At 41.3% G+C, this 24,709-nt stretch overlaps 1 protein-coding gene across 2 annotated transcripts; it reads right to left on the reverse strand.

Moving 5' to 3' along the window:
* Nucleotides 1-24,529, reverse strand: dhrs11a (dehydrogenase/reductase 11a). 2 transcript variants are annotated; one of them, XM_080779457.1, is made up of 7 exons: nt 24,195-24,529; nt 4,945-5,151; nt 3,724-3,818; nt 3,410-3,539; nt 2,465-2,557; nt 2,270-2,335; nt 1-1,770 (listed from the first exon to the last, which is right to left on the reverse strand). In XM_080779457.1, the coding sequence occupies exons 1-7, from the start codon at nt 24,324-24,326 to the stop codon at nt 1,729-1,731; spliced, it is 765 nt and encodes a 254-aa protein (XP_080635583.1). In that variant the 5' UTR covers nt 24,327-24,529; the 3' UTR covers nt 1-1,728. The 2 variants fall into 2 exon arrangements, with proteins under 2 accessions (XP_080635583.1, XP_080635582.1); XM_080779456.1 differs by having other exon boundaries at nt 4,945-5,154; nt 24,195-24,527.
* Between the last annotated feature and the right edge of the window lie 180 nt (nt 24,530-24,709).

Consider the following 24,709-nt stretch of genomic DNA (forward strand, 5'->3'; position numbering starts at 1 on the left):
TTTGGAAATAAAGTTTATTTGTTTATTGAGAGAAAGCTAATGTTTAAGTACACATTTGGAGAACATATGTATATATGTGCACCCGAGTTAGTCAATTCCACTACACAATACCAATGTTTCCTTTTCATGCTTAACTTATACTCCATCGTATGACAAAGCATAAATGAGGCTTTATCCTGTATCCCTCCAAATGAAGCCAAAGAGATGCAAGATATCTGCATATCTCACATTACATGGGAAAATCAGTGCAGTGGCAAAATAAACCTGTCGACATGCTGTAACGTGCACGTATAGTTTCATTGATCCCTTACATGCGTTTGGAGTTGTGAACCAGGCACAGCCATACCCAGTAGTACCCATATTTAACCACATTGTACTGTAGCTGGTAAAATGGACACGACTAGAGATGCTCCGATCAATCGGCCACCGATCGGTGATCGGCCGATATTCACTCCAAATGTGACAGGCATATCTCACATTACATGGGAAAATCAGTGCAGTGGCAAAATAAACCTGTCGACATGCTGTAACGTGCACGTATAGTTTCATTGATCCCTTACATGCGTTTGGAGTTGTGAACCAGGCACAGCCATACCCAGTAGTACCCATATTTAACCACATTGTACTGTAGCTGGTAAAATGGACACGACTAGAGATGCTCCGATCAATCGGCCACCGATCGGTGATCGGCCGATATTCACTCCAAATGACTTGATCGGCAATTTACCCTATCTGGAGAAATCGATCTTTTGCACCATTTAAGTGGTATAAAAGTCAATCAGATACAGTATATAGTATAATATCATTTTGCATTATTGTGACAGGCCTAAACATTCTCCCCTCCTTCCCCACACACACACAGGAACAGTTTTGACGTGGGTTTGACATATATGAATAATTTTGGAAATATTCAAATTTTCCCCTTACGCACAAGATCGGTATCGGCCGATCATGAGAAAAACAAACGGTGATCGGGATTGGTCCCAAAAACCCTGATCGGAGCATCCCTAGACACGACACACATGGTTAGGTAGGTAAGCATACAGTATAGTAGAGTCTATTGTTAGGGTTGTAAGTGTGAATCCACTATCTACATAATATTATGATAAAATATTCATTAAAAAAAAGCAATAATTGTCATTATAATCATAACAATTACTTTTAAAAAGATATGTAATATGACCTACAAAAACAATTAATGAGACGAAACAAAGCGTCATGTGCAATCAATGGCATACACTTCCCTCTGAAGTGACGGTCATGCAATTTGACAGCTGCGGCCATCTCCATTACTCCGAAGGCTAATTTATACATTTTCCAACCGACTTATACATTTCCAAATGACAAGAAGTTGTTTTCGTCATATACGAGAGTTGTTTGACTTAAGTATAAATTAAACTTTTTTTAGTTTGCCACTGGCTATGCATTTTTGTATTTATTTATTTTTCCGACAAGGCTGATCAATACATCAAAGTCCAGGTTGCAGCATTCAGTAGTAATTGGGTGCGGTTTTAGGAGCATTTACAACAGCCTTCCTCATGACAGGCTTTTTGCACGGCTCCGCCTCTCCTCGACCACGTCCAACCCAACAACAAGCGGCAGAAGAACTGTAGTGGATTTGTTGTGTTTTTTTTTTGCCCTCACCGCCCAGCTGAGGTCGCCACGGAGTCACTGTGGTTTATACCGTCTTGCCTGCTATACTTCAACTGCTTTCCTGCAGTGTCGCTACTAGGAAACCTGTTCCACCGGCCTCATCTGCACATCACCGATCTGATAGTGTGAGCATAGAAAAAAGGTTGTGAACAAACAAGCAGTGTTGATTTTGTCAACAAATGCTAAGACGAATCTTTTTTTTTTCACTGATGAAAGCTACATGGAAACTACATGAAAACTAATAAGCCATGATGACTATAACGAGGATTATTTATATATTGGCAAATAAAAACTAGATTAAAATGTTAGGAAGGGACTAGTGGACAAGAGATCCAGTATAAGTAAAAGACAAGTTATTTTACATGTGGTTGCATGCTGAAAATAGCAATCTACTTTCTATCTACTTAAAAGCAGGATCGGCTATTTTCAGCAAGTGTAAAAAGTGTCATTATGACGGCCCGCCAAAATACATTTTAGTCGACCAAATCAACTGTAGATTTAGTCGACTAAAATCGTATGATATTTAGTCGACTAAAGCTAGACTAACACTAACGCATTCTAGGTGACTAGAACTAAATGAAAACTATTCAAAAGACTATGACTAAAACTAAAGTACCTGGACATGTGGAGGGGCACTGAGGACATATGTGACTGCACTCGCTACGTCTTCTGCTTTCAAACACTATGGTGGGAGGAAGCAACAATAATAATAATAACATTAATAATTACAATAAATAATCGTAAATGAGCATTTTCATAAAGTTAACTCACTACCTCTGACACCAAGTCAAAGAAGCGCACGCTGACTTACTTTTATGCTAGCGTACACTGCAGCTGCTTTCTCTGGGTCGCTGTTGTGGTGCCGGAAAGCAAACTCCGTGTCCACTATTCCAGGTGATATACACTACAACAGAACAAATGCATTAACCTGTGTTTACATGTAACCAATCACACAATAGAATAGAGACAATCCCACCTTTTTTGTGAGACTTAAGGCCTCTATAGCCTCGGGAGTCAACTCAGTACCCAGGCTTTTATTTTCGTTCGCATTCGGCTCAAAAAATGAAAGCCTGAGGGAACGAGACACATTTCCTGGTCTAAGAGTGGGAGTGAACAGTGTGTACAGTGCAGAGGGGCGTCGCTCGAAATATGGCGACGTCAGTTTTCTCCGCTGTTTTCTACCAGGGAGGGGAGGGGAGGGGCGGGGGCTCAGATCGGTGAACCAATATTATACAGCACTTGTTCCATGTGCTACCCACCGCTCTAGACCAGAAAGCACGCTGGCTGGGCCAGGCTAAGGCCTCTACAGACTAAGGCGGGCCGGCAATAAACCGAAATCAGTTGATGATGTTTGGTGTGTACACAGCCATTGGGTGGTATTAAGGCGTCTGAGTGAGTCGTTCACCTGACTCAAGCACAATCAGTGAGTGTTGCCTGTCGATAACAGCGCAGGGGGCGGGTACTGGGTAGAGCTCTCTGTTTGTGTGTATATGTCAGAGAGAGAGAGTGTGAGAGAGCTGGTTTAATGCCAAGTGTGTGTGTCTCTGTGTATGTAAGACAGAGAGAGGGAGAGAGAGAGAGAGAGAGCAGGCAAGAAGAGACGCATGAACGTGCAGGTTTCAGAGGAGTAGTGTGAAATTGCGCCACCCCTTTGTTTTTGTTCACAATGCTGCTTGAGTTTCGGATTCTCGGAAGGCTGCAGACTGTGCTATTGATAGCTAATGGCCTCCCGCATAGAATGGCTGTGAATAGTTACCGTGGCTCTGATGTGTGTCTTGGCTTCCCGGAGTTCTTGCCTTAGCCCCTCTGTCAACGCAGTCACAGCATACTTAGTGGCACAGTAGAAGTGCTCATCGGCACTTGGTACCATTCTATGCCCACCCATGCTACAAGAGGATAAATGGACAAATGGTGAGGAGACATGTGGTAATCTGTAAAGAAAGAAAACAAGAGAGAAAGCCCTAAACCATGCAAAATGGTTGCAGGATTAAAAGAAAACCGCTTTTCCCAATTGTTAATAATATACATTTGTATCTTGGGTTCGGAGCGACATCATGCTGCATAACGCACCTGTTAATATTGATGACGTGGCCATCATCCACATTCCTCTCCTTCATTGATTTGTAGGCCTCACGTGTACAAATAGACAAGGCTAAGACATTCACCTGTAGGGGAATTACAGTAAAAATAGAACAGCATTGATGTTCAGCAATTCCAGGACATTAACTCGAATTATGATGTATACAAACAAATTGCAGGCACGTTTGTCTTTTCAAGCACCTGGCAAAAATGTGTAGGTGTGTCAAGCAATAAAAAATACATAAAGGTTTACATACTGTTGTTTTTAATGAATTAGTGTTTTGAAAGTGAAACTATACCATATCTTTTTAATGGTTTCTTATTTATTGCAAAGTCACTTGTACGAATTAGAGACTGACTGAATTTGACAAGGTCACTCGGTCAGTGCATCTGAACCTGCTATTCCTTAGTCTCTCTCTCTCTCTCTCACTATTGACTCTGTCAGGAAAAGAGGGCGCTGTTTTTCCTTTATTTGCCGATGGGTTCTCAGATTGGCTATTCCTATTATACACAGCTTACGGCTTCTAAGCTGTTTCCGTAGTGACACTGAGAGATCGCAGGTTAAAGCCAAAGTGGAGGTAAGGCAGGGGGTTGTGTGTCTAAACAAGGGCAGTCAGTGCACAGATTACACAGGCTAAAAATACACAGCCGTACACATTCACAAGTGCTGCCATGACAACAGATGGACAGGAGTTAGAAATACTGGACTGACAAATTCTCAATGAATAAAGTCAAACCGTCCCAAAGTAAAAGCCCCAACTAAGAAAATAGTGAGCCTCTGTCCTGTGCCATGAGGACCATTGATGTAGCTTCTGTGAGAGGAGTGTATGCACATACATGTGAGCTGCTTTCAGTCTTAACACATGCTTAACTTCATGATTCTAGGAATCATAAGTTGTTTGATTCTAGGAATCATGGCATGATACCACGATGCAAACTTAAAGGGATAAAGTACAGTTGTTGTGAGGTGCTCATTATTGGAAAAATAAATCCTGACATGATTTTGATTGACGCAAAGCCAAAGCTTATGAAAACATTTATTAGCTTCCACATGCTTTCACTTCGCTTCCACACCAACATAAACAGAGGCAGAATGCTGGTCTGTTATTGAGAGCAGTGCGGTATGCTATCAGGAAATAACAGATCACGGAGGAATGCCCTGCCTGTGTACCGTTTTTTAAATGGTTATCGTGTTGAGTGTTGCTCACTCACATCAATCATGTTCCTCCAGCCTTCCGTCTTGCCACTGAGCAAAGGCTCGTTGTGTGCCAGGCCAGCATTGTTGATGCACACATCCACACCCTGGTGCAACGTCTTAATAGCCGAGAACATCGACAGGATCTCCTCCTCATTGGACAGGTCGCACTTGTAGGGGATCAGTGTGCCACTGTAGCCTGCACTCTGACACTCTGCTGCCAGCTTCTGAAATCATTCCAAGAGATGAGACTGTCAAAACATATACATTTTATTTTGTTGCACCTACCACGACAGTAAAGGGAATTGAATTTGATTGATCGAATACTGAAATGTAAATGTAAACGGCGTGAGGTACAAAAAAGGAATAACCCCAAAATGTCCTGGGTTCCCATTGTGGTCCTATAATGTATTTAATTTATCAACATACTGTAGAATAAAAATAACACAAAAAGAAATACATAATCATCAAAAGAAATTGCATGTAAATCTGCATTCTAGACTGTTTGATACAGCACAAGCAGCCAAACAGTAGTGAGATATTCCAGACTGAAAGCAGATTTGACAACTTAAAAAGGCTGGGACAGATTAACTTGGAGCAGAGAAATTAATGCACCACGCTAAATAACACCATATGTTTGATGCCCAGAGAAAGCTAAGAGGCCATGCACCCATAAAATAAATATGGGGGTAAAGAGGGAAAATCTGAAAAGCTCTACATTACAAAACATAGAGCAAGTTGTGGTTTAAAAACAAACCTTTCTCATATACTGTATAGTGCATACTGTAGGGTCACAGAAAGAGTTTGCATTATGTGGCTGAGAACTGAGCAAACTCCAAACAGGTCAGCTGGCTGTGCATGACCAAGGGATTGATGCAACATAACATGCCCATCGATCAGATGATCTGTGATATACTGTAAATGATGATGGTGGGCGCGTGGCTGTAGACTAGCTCATCTATATATACAACTGAGCCGCTGGCTCGCTAACAAGTTGTGAGCAGTGAGCACACACATTGTGCACAGTTCAATTTACAATTTAGGCATTTAGCAGACGCTCTTAATCCAGAGCGATTTACAGTAAGCAAGAACAACCCCACAACAGATTAAAAAGGAGATTGTTACTTGATTCCTGTCACCTGATGGAGGCCAGTCATGGCCGAAACGTCGTCACAATTATGTCAGTGTTTTAAATAAGCTAAAAACACTGTATAGCAGAGCTGTTTGTTCGGACTTCCTTTTCTTTTACACAGTAAGCAAGAACAACACATGGTAATACATCGAGGCTGCAAGTGCTACAGGCTAAAATGGAGTCTGAAGAGGTGGGTTTTCAGACTACGGTGGAAGATTGGGAGTGAGTCTGCACACAGTTCTGACTGCAATGGGATTCTTTCCATTCCATACTAGTTTTGTAGCCAGAAGGGAGAAGTCAGCCAGTTGGCCAGGTCATAGCACGGTCTATGTGGAGCATGCAGAGCATGCGGAAGCGCCGCCTACGCCCGTGATCCGCCCATCCAGTAATATAAACTGTTATGGCTTCAATTAAATCATTGCCAACATGATTGGAATCAGTGTAGTGTTGTGTGAATCAATGTCTCGTAAACTGTTTCACAGGGATTACCCAAAGATATGGCATTACCAGTGCTAAGCTGTCAAAATACCTCGACATTAAAAACACATTTATATGTATACTTCAACAGACACTGTCCTTCAGGCCACTGCATTGACAGGAAGCATAGGATCAGTGGTTAGCCTTTGTATGGCTGTGGGCACCAGCTACTCCCATGATGGCCACTCATGCAGCAATGTCACAAATGGGATGCAATCCAAACCCACAACCATGCATAAAATAAAACTGCTACACAGATGCCAAATAATACCATGTGTTTCATTCGGTGCAATGGGTTAGGTAGAATGCAATACATCGTCATATAATTTATATGTCTATCTATCATATCCAGTATCCACTTGCCTAAATCTAAATTAACACGAGAGAGAGAGAGCGAGAGAACAGCCGACAGGCGACAGTCTGTGCGATGTTGTGAACTCATTGCAACGTGAACACAGCTACTTTTTACACAGCTATTTTTTAACACCTTTACACCCGACTTCTCCCTCCAATTTCTCAACATTTGTCTGTAGTAGTCAGGTCACCTCAGTTTTGTGTGTACACACACACACACACACACACACACACACACACACACACACACACACACACACACACACACACACAATCAAAGATCAAAGAATCAAAGAATCAAAGATATGTAAATGATTATTGTCAAAGATAATAATAATAATGCAGTTTGTTTTGTTCGCAGACGACACCATATACGAGTTGGATACGATGTATTGAGGAATGGAGTTGGAACAACTAAGGTTCGGGAGGTTTGACCAAGCAGAAGACAACCTACCTGCCTGCCATCTCCACCCTTGCCAACCAAACTCCACCCTTGCCAACCATGCCAACCACTCACCCACCTCCTACTAACCTGGCCACTCCTACCTCGCCCATAACCGTGGGTACTTAAACTCAAGTGTCAAAAATGCCAGTGTGCTAGTTTCCAGTAAACACAGCACACACATACGTTACATGAGATATAATCGCACATTATTTTCTCACGTTAGTATAGATAGCATCACCATCACCAGCATCTTCTCTCAGCTTGGCAACCCTGCCCAACCTGAACTCCAACTCCTCGACCCCTAAGCCAAAGTATCTGGGTCCGCCCACTCGAACCTCTGGTCCCACCATGTATTTCATGCCCTGGCCGTCTACACCACGCGTCCCATGCCTCGCATGTGACGCGTCCATAGGCGACCATGCTGGCTTCACCATGTATTTTAAGCCTTGGCTGTTTATGATGTGCAATCCATGCTGCGCATGCGGCGCATGCTGGCTTCATCATGTATTTCATGCCATGGCCATTTATGCTGCGCGTCCCATGCTGCGCATGCCACGCACCCATAGACGACCATACCCCGCATTTATACTTCACGCCTCGGCGTTGTGACCACAATGACCATACTCCACGTTTATTCAATAAACCATCTTAAAGCGTTCCTATGTCTGATGTTTGGTCTTTCCTAGTGAATGTTGTATTGTATGCTGGTTTTACAACTCATATAAGACGTTTGATTATGTTACAAAAAAAGAGCGTTTTTTTCAAGAGGATTTCAGAGCACATACTAACAGGCTTTTAATGTTATCAGGCTTGCTGAAAATCATGGATTTGGTTGAACTACAAACATTATTGGTTGTGTACAGAGCGAAAAACAGATTGTTACCAAAACAGTTACAGAAGATATTTGAGTTTAGCTCAGAGCATGAGGACCATAGAAGAAGATATTTTAAACATCTGTTCACTCGGACAACACTAAAACAATTGTGCACTTCTGTTACACGTATAAAGTTATGGAATTCACAAAGCCAGGAGTTGAAGAGTTGTACAACAGTGTTTCAGCTTAAGAAAGTGTTTAAAAAGGAAAGAATCATAAATTATGAATTGGAGGGTTGAATTTCATTTTTTCTTTCGTTCTCTCATTTTTGTTATTATTTTTTTGTATTTCCCAGTTTCACACAGGCAAATTTAAATATCCCATCAACACAGTGGCATTACTGATGTGGGTGTGTCAGTCAATATTCTGCTGACAGTGTGCCTGAAGGTTTGGCCAATGACAGGCTAGCCGTACTGTATCTAATAATAAATATTAGAGGATAGCGTGTCCCTCTTCCAGGATATGGGCACATTAAAATCCAATCCAGTGTTCTTGTGGTGAATTCTCCCATTGTATTAGGCCCACACAGTCCTGTACTGCCAGTTGTGCTAATTCTGCTACTGTGTCAAAGTTGCGAACCAATCAATTGTGCTGCCGATACACATTAACGGTAATGCCCTCCAACTAAAGGCTTGCTGTATGTCTGTATGAAATCCATTATAGCATCCATCACAGAACACATTTTATAAATCATGGTGCCCTTTTTTAACCCATTTAGGTCTGACGTCGAAATAAATAAAAAAAGTCTTCTGACTTAAATAACAGACCTACAAGCTTGTAGCGCGCCACTTGGTGGCGTGCTGAGCTTGTAGATCTGCTATTTTTCAATAGTTAAAACACCAAAAGGGGTTCCCATACAGAATGGGTTAAAGGACCACTTCACCACTTTTCAACCTCTCTTCATATTATTGGTGCGACTCCTCACTAATGTTCATGATAAAATACCACAACTTTTATCTACTCCTGTGTCTCATAGGAGGGGTGTGAACAGTTCAGAAACCCGTCCACATCATCGTTAGGCAGATTTATTTTTAAACAAGATTAAAAAACAAAACAAAAGAAAGTTGGCTTCCATTTTCGCATTGCAACCTGAAAGGTTGCAATGCGACCTGCAGGCTTTTTCAGAAAGCCTGCCGTTTCTATTAGCTTGGAATCCCCATCGATGATGTCACTGGTGGACGGGTTTCTGAACTGCCCACAGCCTTCCTATGAGACACAGAGACAGAGTAGAAAATAAATGTGGCATTTTATCATGAACATTAGTGAGGACCAATTATATGAAGATAGGTTGAAAAGTGGTGAAGTGGTCCTTTAAATGTTTTGATAAACTGACGACGACAACTAAAGTTTTCGTAACGCCACTGCCGACATCCTGGTCATTACAGTGTTAACCTAACACTCTAAAACAGTGTTTTTCAACCTTTTTCATATCACAGACCATTATTCTGCATTTGAGCCACGGACCACCATTTGATGAGATTTAGCCTCTCAGACACAAAACTAAAGAATATTTTGTTTTCGTTGCATAAGTTGCACAATTCCATACTGAATTGCTCTCCATAGGCGAGATAACAATTCTTCTACATTCTCTAATTTAGTAATGCAGATGTTTAACAATAATTTAACTATTGAGAGAATTACATTCTCTTGAGAAACCAAACGGACCTGTAAGGTACCATTTGGTTTCAATCTCAAGAGTCAAAGATCTATAAGCGTCCATTTGGTTACCAACTCTCCATCATTTATCTCCTCCTCAAGGACCACTGGTGGTCCCCGGACCACTGGATGAAAACCACTGCTCTAAAAGGAATGCTGCAGGTGCACACAGGTACACAGTATGCCTCTAAACCTGGTCCTGTATGGTCAGCTGGGTTTATGGGAGGGTGGGCGGGTATGGGACGGGTGCTTGGAAGCCAGGCGCTGTCTGTCAGTCAGAGTTGTGGTGGATGTCTGGAAATGCCATTCGTTTTATTCATCATGGCTGTTCATAAAGTCAACATTGAGACATATGCATGTGCAGGCAAGCAAGGACACAAACACCACATGCACTCGGCAGGCAGATGCACGCAGGCAGGCCAACAACATTCACATTCATGCTTCTCTCCGAAACTCCGGCCTGCAGGGGTTTGTTATGTAAGGTCAACACGCAACATAACATAGCACGAGACATCGCCGCTCCTTCCTCCCTTTCATCTATAATTCATCCACTTGCAATACATGGATTGAACACAAAACATGACAGTTTTCAAGAGTCTGCTTCTGTTGACAGAGATCAATAGCACAGGGCTCCAGCTGCAAGCAGTAAGAGCTCTGAAATTAGATTTGTCTCAGGTTGACTGGTATCGGTGCCTCAGACAAACATATTCTACTGTGGGTCAGTGTGCCTCCACTCATTCGATGAGAGAACTATGCGTCGCTGATGCGCTGCGTGGATAGGCTGAACGGGGCTCCGTGTAGGAGGATAATCTATTTAAGGATTCAGCCATTTGGCCTGTCGTAATGCATTTTCATCCTCATTACGACGAGTGATTGCACAAAACGAAGCATGTGTAAACGGAGGGAGGGGAGAAAAGGGAGTGTGCACATGTACTGCACAGATCGAGAGAACAAAACACTGAGACAAACAGGAAAGATCTACATTACTAGTCAAGAAGATGCATGATCTACCATGTATAAGAGATACCTACCCTGAGCACAAACATAGGGTCAAGGATGACTGTTGACTCTATAAAACGTTTACAACAGGAGAAGGGATGACTGGCTGCGTGATTGCCTCTTCTTCACACAGTGAGAGAGACTGTCACTAAAAAGGTCTAAAGGTTGACTTAAGGAACGAGGATTTATGGCATTTCCAGGCAAGTTAATCAAGACCTGGGCTGGAGATAACAGAAACAATACACATGGTTAGCAACTGCAGTACTAGGCTAAATAAGAGTCAGTCCCAAGTCAGTTATGTTTAACAAGGTAACTTATATTTCAAATTAAAGGACGAGTATTAGTACTTTACCAGGCATAATTATACAGAATGTACTGCAAGTAGTAGTTTAAATGTATTTGAATAGCCCATTTCTTAAACACTAAACACAGCTTCTGTATGTTGTCAATATAAAAACATCAAAATAACAAAGAAAGGGCACAGATAGCAGAGAGACGGTACATGTGCATGGGAATGTGTCAAATTAGAAAGATGTCTGATGGCAAGCACATGCCGACTGATGTTTGTCTGGATTCTCTGGCACAAACACGACAAATCCTATTAGAATCCTGGTACAATAAAGGCAGGGCAGGGCGCCGGGTGTTGTGTAACAGACCAGGACCAACCAGTGTGGCAGGATTTTATTTTCCCAAACTAATCCAGATAGAGAAAAAGAAAGCGAGTGCAGTGGTTTACTATAAATAAAGAATCTGCTGCCAGATGACATCCTCCTCCCCCCCCCCCCCGCTCTCTCACGTGAAGAGTATTTACTCCGGATAGGAACTGTCTTTCTTTCACACATTCATGCAGGGCATCATATGAAGAGGACCTAAATAGAATGTTTGTTGCTGGTAACATGATGACTACTACTGGCAAAAAAGAACTGCAGGTAATTCTTTCTCATAAACCAGCATGTACCACATGTCTCCTCCTCTGCCTCATGTGATAGGTGGGTTCATCCAAGCCAGTGTTGATTTCGTCGACTAATATTATGACAAAACATGTCCATCTACTACCTTTTTTCACTGACGGAAACCAAATGGAAACTATATGAAAGCTACCAGTAAGACGCCTGAGGGCGAGAAGCGCTTCTCGTGCACATTTCCGCCTCGTTGACGGCAGACTGCTGGGCGAGTGCTGGCGCTTTGGCATGGGGGGTGAGATCAAGATGGAATGAATTCTGACCTAGCCATATAATGAGCATGTCTTGAGTGTACAGAGTGATCATTTTCGGGCCTGTTGAGAACTCTAGTCGCAGCCACCTGCCGGGCGTGGCTGCACTAATAACTTTGGTCTAGCGTCTAGAGTTTGAAATTTGAACGGACAGCAGGTATAAGTCAAAAGGGAGACATCGAAGAGGAAGGATGGATGGGGAAGGATCAACTTATGGAATGTCATAACAGGTTCTGACATATACGTATATGGAGATCTAAGGGTTTGAGTTTTGAGGTCAGATGTAGAGTTGCTGGCCAATATTGATGACATCAGGGATCTCCATGGGCTTAACTGCGACAGCAGGTTGCATTTACTATGACATCAGGGTCTCCACATCTCCATCCCTGATGATGTCATGAGACCTGGGCACCATATGGTACCCGACCAACACACACTGGTGTCCGACGGGAAATGCACGATTCCATAGTTAACTGCGACCTTTGGTCGCAATGATGACTAAAACTAAGACTAAATATATTGATAATTTTGTCAACAAATAAAAACTAGACTAAAATGTTAGGAAGGGACTAGTGGACAAGAGATTGTGAAAGTGTAAAATCAGTCATTACGACACCATCAAGGCCCGCCAAATTACATTTTAGTCAACTAAATCAACTGTAGATTTAATCGACTAAAATCTCATGATATTTAGTCGACTTAAACTAGACTAACACTAAAACATTCCAGGTGACTAAAATATGGAGGAGTCTGATTTCACCTTTGAGTAAAAACTAAAAAGACAAAAACTAAAATCTTTGGCCACAAAACAATGGTCTTAAACTTGAGCACTTAATTGTTTGAGTTTGACCCCACACAAATCACGATTGCATGGGTATCCAGTGTTGCTACTTGCTGCACGGAAACATGTCAAGCTTGCCCAGTTTCCCTTGCCCACAGCCTGCTGCCAGAAGGCGAGTTTGGTCCGAAATATCTGCAGTTTATCCTAGCCATGGTTCACATTGACAGTCATGTTTCAAGTTTATCCGTGCTTGTAAGCAGATTCTCATTTCATTTCTCATTTTCTCAACACTGCCCCAGGGTAGGTACCCTCACAAAAAACATGCAGTAATCCTGGTCTCTAAACTACCTCCCCATGGCCAGCCGGGGCGCCTGATGAAGGGGAAAGGAACTGGTCCGAATAACGTGTTCCTTCCACTCGCTACGTCCGGCCGGGGAAACTCCCCCTGTCAGGTAAAAAGAAGCAGCTTGGACTCCTCATGTATTGAAGGAAGCATGAGGTCAGTCCGTTGCTCTCCCCAGGTTGGCAGAGGGAGCGCAGAGCCCAGGATTACATTAGATAATTGACACTGGGTGAAAAATGAGTTGTATATAAAAATAAATAAAGACGTTACGACTAAAGAGCAGTGGTGGAGTGACTAAGTATATTTACTTAAGTACTGCACTTATAGTAGTTCTTATAGTAGATAGTTCTGAAGTTTTAAAGCTGTATGAAATACTTTAATTAATATAGTGGTTGCAACTGTATTAATTGATTGCTCGAGTCCCGTGGTGGGAGTTCTGCTCTGGTTTTGATCAATATTAAGTAGTTCCGGTCATTTTGTGGGGGGCACTGGGGCCACGCAGTAAAAGTAAATTAATTTGGTATTGTTGACCCATTTATAAAATATTAGCGAAACTTTCGTTCAACTTTGACCCCTCTATCACATGGAACTATTTTGGGCATGATATCTGTGTGATAGAGGTGTCAAAAATGAACGAAAGTTACACTAATATTTTAGAAATGGGTCAACAATAGAAATGAGTATTAGTTAGTTAGTTTTGTGGATTCATTTACTTTTAATGCGTGGGCCCCTGTGCCCCCCACAAAATGACCGGAACTACTTAATATTCACCAAAACCAGAGCAGTACTCCCACCATGGGACTCAGGCAATCAATTAATACAGTTAATTGAGGTATTTGTACTTTACTTGAGTAATTTAGATTTTTATTCCAAAACAACATACATTAACCACTTCAGCTCTATACATTTCAGCCATTTGAAAATAGCCAATCTACAAGTTCACAATGTGTCGTGATGTGACACATTGTGAGCCTGTACATCTGCTATTTTCAAAAGATTTTGTTAATACATTTGAAAACTTGAAATGAGACATACTGTCACGGCGCGACTCAAGATGTGGAACCCAAATGTAGAACAGACAGGCAGGAGTAGAGCAGATCATATGCAAGGTATTTATTATACTGAAAACACTGGACAGAACACCATAACATAAACTATAATCAAGCAGGGAACACAAGGGACTGAGGGTTTAAGTAGACACAGGGATCACAATACACAGGTGAACAGAACAAACAATCAACACTGGGATTGGCTGGGAGACTAACAGGACACAGGTGGAGAAAACTAGTAATCACAGGGAGGTGAGACAAGACAGGCAAACACAACTAGGCAGAACAGGAAACACTAGGGCAACACTACATAATAAAAGTGTGCAACAGACTGATATCGTGACACATTCTACATAATGAGTACTTTTAGGATCTTTAAGTACATTTTGAAGCCAACACTTTTGTACTTTTACTCAAGTACATTTTTAATTCTGACTTTTACTTGTAACAAAGTATTTCTATATTGCAGTATTTATACATTTACTTTCCCCACCACTGCTAAAGAGGCTTTCAAAAGAGGCCATTTACTACTCGGCATGCACTGGCTATTGTGGGTCTAAAATGTTTCCGATATCAAACAAACATCCAGTGAAGTCCAATTTGTCTCTTGTTAGCGAGACAATCCCATGCACATTTTCTCTCCACTACCACCCACCTCCCTGCCCTATGAACTTGAACTTGTTGAACTCGCGACTCATCTCTATTCAGTTCTACACAAGTATGCTGTATAGTAGGTTTACATTATTTCTTCTCTGCAATCCATCTGATTGCCCGAGTCCCGTAGTGGGAGTTCTCCCCCCTTGCATCTGCTCCCCCCTTGCATAAATCCTCACTGCGCAAGCACGTGCATGCGCGCACAGCCGCACACGCACGCTCGCTCGACACGTGAGAATGAATGACACAGTGGCACGCACCAAAGATTGAACAGACGACAGATCCAGCCATCTCTCGGGACAAGTTAGAAAAACACTTACGTCATAAATAGATTTAACTATTCTATTGCAACAAGTGGGTTATACTTGCCATTGATGGATCTGCTCTTAAAAGAGTAGTTCACCCAAAATATGACGTATTACACAGCCCATGCAGCCTTGAATTCATGGAGATTCTATAATTTGATGACCAAAAATCTTGTATTATTATACATATGTACCTCACGTGGATTGCATTTTTTACTTTACTTCAGAGAAGTGGCGCCATCTCAAATGTAGCCTGAATGTTAGTGTGTCTGATAGATAATCAGAGACTCACAAAAGACATGCATTGGTCAATGAGGAGGTTACTGGATCTGTTGTTTTCACTGCAATGCGTTTGGTGTTTGTTCCTTGGTGTCTAAAATGTTCTCTCTTCTGTGTAGGGATGATGATTATTATTGAATATTATATGAATGGGTTTTGTGGGGTCGTGCTATATTATAGCATACTCATAGGTCCTCCTGGCATACTAAACGAGGGCAAAGATAGATAGTCTAAAAAGAATGCAGTTTTTTGGGGGTTGAAAAATGGTTGACACATGCACTTTTATTGAAGTGCATGTGTGGGCTTTTATTGGAGTGCTGTGGTATTTGTACTATTTCTGTCTATGGAGTTAACATTACTCTAATAGGCCCCCAGGTGTGGTTAGAATATTGAAATAAGTCAAATGGCCCAATCCAAAATACACAATTTTTGCGACATCGTAACCCTAACCCCTCCCCCATTATCATACAACACACAGCTGTGGGCGAGGCTTAAGTTCAGGTGGTGGGTGGTGCTATGATGAAAATCAGGTAAACTTAATGAATTGGTGGGTGTGGCCACTCCATCTTTAAAGATTGAACCAAGACCAGAGGGCATCAAGGACTATTAAAAGAGGACAGGAAGAGAAGACCGTACGGTGGACTCCATGTTACTCCCTGGAAAGAAAGAAACGTGCAATTGAGACCACAGTAGCTGAACGTGGAAGTGTTGGCTGCATATAGCCCTTTGCGCATGTTTCTTTCTTTCCAGGGAGCAACATGGAGTCCACCGTACGGTCTTCTCTTCCTGTCCTCATTTAATAGTCCTTGGAGGGCATGGGGAAGTATGAGGCCAACAAGAGACATGTCCATCCATGGCAGTAAAACTAACACCTTGAAGGTTTGTCAAGCACAGCAGAGTCTGTCGCACAGGAAAAGATTCACACAGGTTATTCCAAAATAAACACATATGATAAAATAAAATCAAGGATATATATTTGATGTCAGCAACATGAATGGTGGTTATCATGAGCCTAATGCTGTGATACAGGGTAAGTGATAATGAGACACTGAAATTCCTGCACATAATAAATGTAACAGATGCCATCATGTTTTGAGAGCAATCTCTCAGGATTCCTTTACTGTGAATCCCAATAGGGGAATATACCAATAGATTGCAGGTCACAGAAGAACAAAATATTGAACACTGTCACCATCACTAACATGGAAATGACAATTTTACAGACTACTGAGAATAATGATAATACAATTTCCTGGATAAAACTATACATGGGATGCAGTCAATTCTTGCACGCGCACACACACACACACACACACACACACACACACACACACACACACACACACACACACACACACACACACACACACACACACACACACACACACACACACACACACACACACACACACACACACACACACACACACACACACACACACACACACACACACACACACACACACAGTACACTTTTTTATTTGCATTGTAATCCCCATAGGGGGATTTTAGATCGCCTCATATAAGAACTGTGTTTGAAAAATAAACAAATCATCCTGGCCGTTTCACTCATATGGATAAAACGCTATTGTTACACCTTGTTGCTAGAACCAGACTACATGAAATATGGAGGTATGACTGACTGACTGTCGTAAACGATACAGAGCCAGCTCCCCGACAATTTTGTTTGGACCACAATTCTTATAGGCGATTTTAAGATGACTTCCATGAACCGGGGGATGAGCGAGTGACGTCAGGACTTCAGCACTCTATTGTGAAGGAAATAAATGCTGCTTTGACAGGTTTCATATATCAGGAGAGGGTGTAATGTGTGAAAAGCTGATGCTATCGAGTGCTAAATCTGTGGGAAAATGGCTGATTATCAAACGGATGCATGTGTTTGTCAGCTCACACACACACACAGCTCATGTGGAAAGTCTGCAGTCAGTAGAAAAGTGTTCTGCATGGTTGAGTCAAAAGGTCACTGAATAACCCACGAGGTGATTAGATGACCTCGGGAGAAAACTGACACACCAAATTAAATACCTGCAGAGCATGTGTAAACATAGCACAATTGTGATTTAATCACTGTTTGCCACACAGCTCACAATATCATGACATTAATATAATGAGTACGCTGTTTCTTAAGATAGTAGCCTATATATTGTATAGGAAAGGAAAAGTTATCTTTTCCCAGTTAGGATTAATAATAATGTTAATTCAATATGCAGCTTTAAGAAATCTTCTTCAAGTAGTATAATATAAACGTAACACAGTATTGTCTCCCAAGTGGAACTTGAGTTCTTCAAATGAGTGAATACCAACTCTCAGTGAAAGGATTCAAATTGGATTCTTTGAATGGATGTCCATATCTGTGGTCAATGATGAGAAATAAGTGAGAAGCTGTGTGTGTGTGTGTGATTTGAAATATGAGCTTATATTAGTTTACGATAATCACAGTGATCCTAAATCATATTCCATCATATTCAAGGGCTTTTGGAGAGAAATTAAACTCCAGTCACTTTACTGAAGAGGGGGGGGTGTGTGTGTGTGTGTGTGTGTGTGTGTGTGTGTGTGTGTGTGTGCGTGTGCGTGCGAGTGCGTGCGGGCGTGTGTGTGCATGTGTCCAGCTCGTTGACGCTAGTTAATGCTTCAAGGAAGGCAATAATGTTTCTATAACCACAATAGATAAACTGTGTAATAAATCATTTAGCAATCATCTTTAGCATAAATAAGTCAGTACTGACTTCACATGCATGTCACAACAGGCTCGGGGGGTTTTGCAAGAGTTAATGAGACGTTATGTGACTGCTACTAAGAAGAATCCATCCCTTCTTCATTCCAGAACATCCCCCTGGTGACCACACGTCTCTCCCTCCGGCTCATTGTTTTTCTACTGCCTACTCCACATCCTCCAAGACAATGTCTGCTACCACTACAAACTCACTGTCTGCTGGCAAAAAGGAAATGTTCTGACATTAAGGACAGACGTATGGCACCAGATACCGTATGTGTCTTGATTTTAGCTGTCTCGCCTACTATGGCTACGAATATTTCTCTTCGAAGAACATATCCAAGTAACTCCTAAACTGTCTCAATGGAAAGAAATAAGCACCAAAGGGAAATCAAGAACAAATGCTTAGTGATGGACACTTGCAACCCCCACTAAGACCATGCCAACCAAGTTTGGTCTATGCCAGTGGCCCAGTGGACATGGCAGGGAGTGTACAATGATGGCTTTGTCCCCAGCTAAAACACAGACGACTTTCTGAGGCCTCACACAAGCGTTAAAGTGTATCCCAGAAAGGGGGAGTTGAAAGCCTGGTACTCGGCACAATTGAATGTATTCCTTGGTTTAGCCAAACATTTATCCAAGCCAAAGCTAGCCTTGTGGTTTTTTAGCTCATGTCATTATGTACCCTGCCTCAGAGTCAGTTAAATCATAATTAAAATATTTAGCATAATACAAGTAATACAATATTTATTTTGAGGGCTGTGGCTACTGGTTATGAGTCTTACACAATGCAAGGACAGGGCTGAAACATGCTTGAGCAGTTAATTATTGATAGGCAGAGCCATGTGATCAGAGTATGAATGGACATGAGCTGAATCGTTTGCACAACTTATATAACGTGGGCTGTGTGTGTGTGTGTGTGTGTGTGGGGGGGGGTGACGTGTGTGAGAGGGAGAGAGAGAGAGAGAGAGAGAGAGAGAGAGAGAGAGAGAGAGAGAGAGAGAGAGAGAGAGAGAGAGAGAGAGAGAGAGATAAGGGGGAGTGGGAGGAAGTAGCTATGGGTGTGAGTGTGTTAATGTCAGTAAAACTTTATTCAGTCAGTATTTCCAATGAACCTATTTAATGCACATGTCGTGAATACAACCATTAGCTAAAGTTGAAACTGGCCAAAACACATTTTTCTAATTCAAAGCTAAGTCAGACAGATATTTTCCAAGATAAGATATTCCAAGATATTGTTCAAATCAACTTCTGAACAAACAGGCCCCAATAGGCTACATTTTGTAACACGTTCTAACAGCAGTGGTTCTCAAACCTTTTTTTATGTCACAAGGAATACATTTTGTCCACAGACCCCCTTCTGAGAATACCCCCCCCCCATAAGAGAAGATTTGTGTAAAAGTACAAGAGGGTGACTATGCGCATGCATAAAGTGAATGACAAAGTGAGTTTAACGTTGTTTAACTTTCAGATAGGACTTTTCTGTTTGGATGTATGGATTGTCAGGGCCAAAGTCGTTTTTTGCCACTCAGTAGGAGTTCCCACACAACTTCCGGGTACGATAATGTCACGTGCATACCCCAGAGCCTCTATAACATTTTTCCAAATTGTTCAAAAATAGCATATCTACAAGCTCACACCATGTGACATCACAGCACGTTGTGAGCTTATATTATACTGTATATTTCATATTTCTGCTACTTTTTGAATATCCGAAATATGAAAGTGTTAAACTAGTCAAAATGATTGTGATGCAATATTAGCTCATTTTGCTGAGACTGAGCACAAACGCTGAGTGACACTCCATGGGTTCTTATAGTAGGATATGATATGTATTGTGTATTATGTGATATGTTGGCTCTGTATAACATGAGCATCCTGAGATCAAGGACATCTAAGGCAGTGATATGCATCCTTTTTTTTAGGTTTGTTTTATGGGGCTTTTTTATGCCTTTATTGATAGGGAACAGTAGACAGACAGGAAAGGGGGAGAGAGATGGTGAGTGACACGTGGCAAAGGCCGCCGGGAGTCGAACCCGCGGCATGCCGTCCGGGTGGCTTGGCAGCCTAGGTGCCCAGACGATTGAGCTAACCACCCGGGGCCGATATGCATCCTTTTTAACCACTTAAGCTCTTATATACTTCATTTACCGGGGACCCCAGTGGTTTATACTCCTTTTTTATACACCAAATCTAATCACTGAAAATAGCTGATCTGTAAGCTTGCAATGAGTTGAGGCACGCATCAATAGATTGACTATGGTCATCCAATATTTGCCTATTTATTATGACTAGTGGAAACAATGGCTTATTAAGGTTAATAAATCATTAATTTATTAACAGTTTAGCTAGTGTTTTTGCATCTACCTGGTCTAAAGTGCGAACAATGCCTAATTAAGGTTAATAAATCCTTTCTAGGCTATGTGCATAACTGTAGTGTTGTTATGCCTGAAGAGTGTCATGTTTCCTGTCCGGTTCATTTCCCATAGTTTCATTTTATTGGCTGATTTCATTGGCTCGTTTGATTGATTGTAGCTTAACCAATCATACAAAGTTTAAGATATGGGGAAATAAACCGGACCAGGAAATGCATATTTTAATGAATGTATAACCTTAATAAAGCTTTGTTGCCACTTTAGACCAGGTAGATGCAAAATACAAAGATAACTGTTAATACGTGCATAATAAAGTATTTAACATTAATAAGGCATTGTTGCCACTTCAGACCAGGTAGATGCAAAAAGCATACTGTTGTTAACTGTCAGACTTGTGCGTAATAGGCTCTGCTGGTTTCCAGATGCTGGCATATCCATTTCTTCCTGTTCCAGTTTTCCCATAGTCTCGCGTTGCCAGACTGTTGCCTCTCGCAATTTCCAAATGCTTAGTTCCATCATACATTCTGGAGCAATGGAAGTTCTATCATGAGTAAAATATAAAGCGGAAGTGGAGCCTCCTCCCCACTTCTGTTTTGTCTTTACATTCGCGCAAATCTATCCTAATATAAATATAAATTAGCTAAGCATATATAGCTTGCCGTTAGCAGAAAATGAAATGAAATTCGGGAGGTGTAGTTCCAGACTATTGCATTCAGATATTGTGGAAAAGTAGTCTGGCTACGCGAGACTAGTTTTCCCATAGCTCCATGATTGACTCGGCTGCAATCAATCAAATGAACCAACTAAATCAGCCAATCAAATGAAGCTATATGGAAAATGAACAGGGACAGGAAATAGGTATGCCACCTTCCAGTTATAACAACAGTTATGCGAAGGGCCTAAAAATGATGTATTAATAATCGTAAAAAGGAACTTTAGACGAGGTAGATGAAAAGATTTTACTTAAACTGTCAATAAGTGCATAATGAATGGTTTATCAACCTTAATACTTTTTTGTTCCCACTTTATTAAACTCTAATTAAATATAACAGTAAATTAGGAAAACTAAACAATAATGTTTTTACAATGCTATCATTAACATAAATTATGTATGTTTGAAGTGCTCTCAACAAGTCATTCCACATACAACTTTTGAATCTGGTACAATGTCTGGATGGATCTCCCTTATCTGTACACTAACCTTAGAGAAGGAATTGACAAGATATGGTACCGCCTTGTTTACAATCCTGTGGACCATACACATTTTAATATGAGACTCTAACCTCCACAGAGGGGTGGAGGTTCTTATTTAATTTATTTTGTGAGGTCTGTATCTTCTTTTTAAGGGTCTTTGGGATGGTAGTGTACCAGAATGTGCAGGCATAATCAAACTGTAATGGAAGTACAATACAATATTTCAACAAGAGCATTTCTATCTACGGTATATAAAAGTGGATGTTCTAGCTAAATTGTATTTTTGATACTAAGCACTGCAGCCCAAGTAGGCCTAAATAACTTATTCATGGCTGAAACTTCAAAGTCACCTATACTACTCTGAACCCAGAGGACTTCTTTATTTTTGCATTAGACGCAAAGTTTATCAACCTTCTTTTTACAAGAGAGACAACTTATTGTCTGATAATCAGGTGCTGATTTGGAGGAATTCTGTTCTAAATATTATCATCGATAAGGAACAGGTTACAATCACAGGCCAAATTAAAGGACCACTTCACCACTTTTCATTTCAATCTATCTTCGTAAAATTGGTCCTTACTACTAATACATACATACAAACAATAGCAACCTTTTTTTCTACTCAATCTGTGTCTCATATAGGGCTGTGTGTGGGCATTTCTGAAACCTGTCCACCAGTGACATCATCAATGGGTAATCCAAGCTAATAGATCCTGCAGGCTTTCTATTCCTGAAATGTTGCAATGCAAAAATGGAAGCCATTGTTCTCACGATAATACAAATCTAAATAATCTTAAAAATTGTGGTATTTTATCATGAACATTAGTGAGGACCAATTATACGAAGATAGGTTGAAAAGTGGTGACGTGGTCCTTTAATGTCATTAACCTACGAAGAAAGGACAGAAAATACTCCCTTGAGGGACCCTGTGGTTGAGATGTGGACATGTGCCAGACATGGCTCGGGTGCTAATATGCTTGATTTTAGTCCATCTTATGAACAAGACTTCTTATATTGAGGTGAAGTGAGTCTGCCTATTGTGCACATCAGAAGCGCTGAACATCCATAGAAAAGGAAAGCATACAGTTGGCCTACACTTCCCACTTCAGTTTTGACTTTGCAGTCATGTCAATAGGTCCTACTGTAGGACAAATTAGTAATTAGTAGCAAATTAGTAGAGACCATCTATAGCATGTTTCTTTAGAAATTGAAATTCTGAAATAGATAGATATTTAATATTTTAATTAGAAATACCAGAGGATGACGCGCAAACGCGGGAAGCGAACGCAGCTCGTACATATTTGGGTTTTGGACGTATAGCTGCTTTGGGGACTCCTTATATGGTTATGGCTGAGTCATGGTGACTTAACATCGGGACAGACACTTGCATCAATCACAAACAAATCACTCAGCTCCATATATGGGCACAAAAGCGGGACAGACAGACACACAGACAGACATGATCTGCTAGGTCTCATAGTAAGTGCTCACTGAATTCGCAACAAACCAACCCGATTACCCGAAGCAATGGTTTCTGTTTTGTCTGACATCACGCGCCCATATGGAGATCAGATAAATGACGTCATGACAAAATAATTATCGCCAAATAATCGCCGAGAGAGAGAGAGAGTCTGAGAGCTCTCTCAGTCAGTGCTGGTGCCAGACATGATGGATCATTCATTCAGCATGAATTGTCACGAAGCAACGCATTGTCTGTTCAATTAATTCGTTATATTAAAAATAATGTATAATTGTATTAATTATTGGAGGTTGGGACTGGGAGGTGTTTTTATTCCAAAAGTAGGCTATGCATTGCAAAGTGCCAGTTGCACCGACAGTTGAAAACTCCAGTCCAGATTATGTGAAAAGTATTTCGGGGAATTAGGGAATGCTTTATAAAATGTAACAATAAATTGAGATATTTGCAGAAACCTCGTCTAGAAAAATAGGCTATGAGCATCAATTAAACTGTCTGTTAGAGGTTGGGTTACAGGTTTACAGCATGTCCATATGCCCTTGATAATTCTGGATACTTTAAATATTTGTGTCCCATTTCTTTAGATGCGTGCCGTTTTCCACAGACGAGACGAGTAAACTTTGTCTTTAACATTAGCACTGTGCATGTTTATCACATAATATTAATTTAACTTCATGGCATGCGTAATTTACTATTTTAATTTAATCCAAAAAAATCCCTATAGTACGCCATATTATCTGGGAATAATCTGCGAATAAAGTGTTTGCAACAGTGAAGCTAGAATTACTACTAGTCCCATAAAGCTGTTGAGGAGCTAATGTTAGCAGTTAGCAGCTATTCAGCTCGTTACCAAAGTGACACTGAATGCTGCTCGTCTGTTGTTAAAAAGAAAAAGGTGGTTGTTTGTGGTGGTGGGACTCACTCACCTCTATCTTCTCCACGCTCCGGGCACAGCCGACAACCCTCATGCCTTGCTGGACAAGAGCCCGAGCAACAGCCGCACCGATGCCGACCGAAGCTCCTGTCACCAGAGCGACTCTGCCTTTCCATCGCTCCATCTCAGGATTGTTCTTTGCCAGCGGTATGGTAGAGGGGAAGCCTTTTTTCACGATTAATTGTTCACAATCCAGTCTCTATGGTCACTATTTTGCTAATCTGTAGTAGTATAACACACGCAATTTGTTGTGGGCGGGATGGATGGAAGGCGTCCAGGCAGGAACCAGCAGCAGCACTGTACGGAAGGCCCTGGGCCAATCCAATCCATGCGCTCGGGATGAAATATTAAACGGCAACCTATATGCGTTGTTGCCACTGTTTGGCTAAAATCACCTCCCACTTTATTTTTGAGTCCTGTGTGCTGAGATTGCGACCAACACCCGATACTCTTGTTTGGTTATCTACCGCCATCTACTGGGCAAGTAAAATAAACACGGTGATACAA

This window comes from Protomyctophum bolini (assembly GCF_963924005.1).
Source record: "Protomyctophum bolini genome assembly, chromosome: 13".
NCBI classification, from domain to species: Eukaryota; Metazoa; Chordata; class Actinopteri; order Myctophiformes; family Myctophidae; genus Protomyctophum; species Protomyctophum bolini.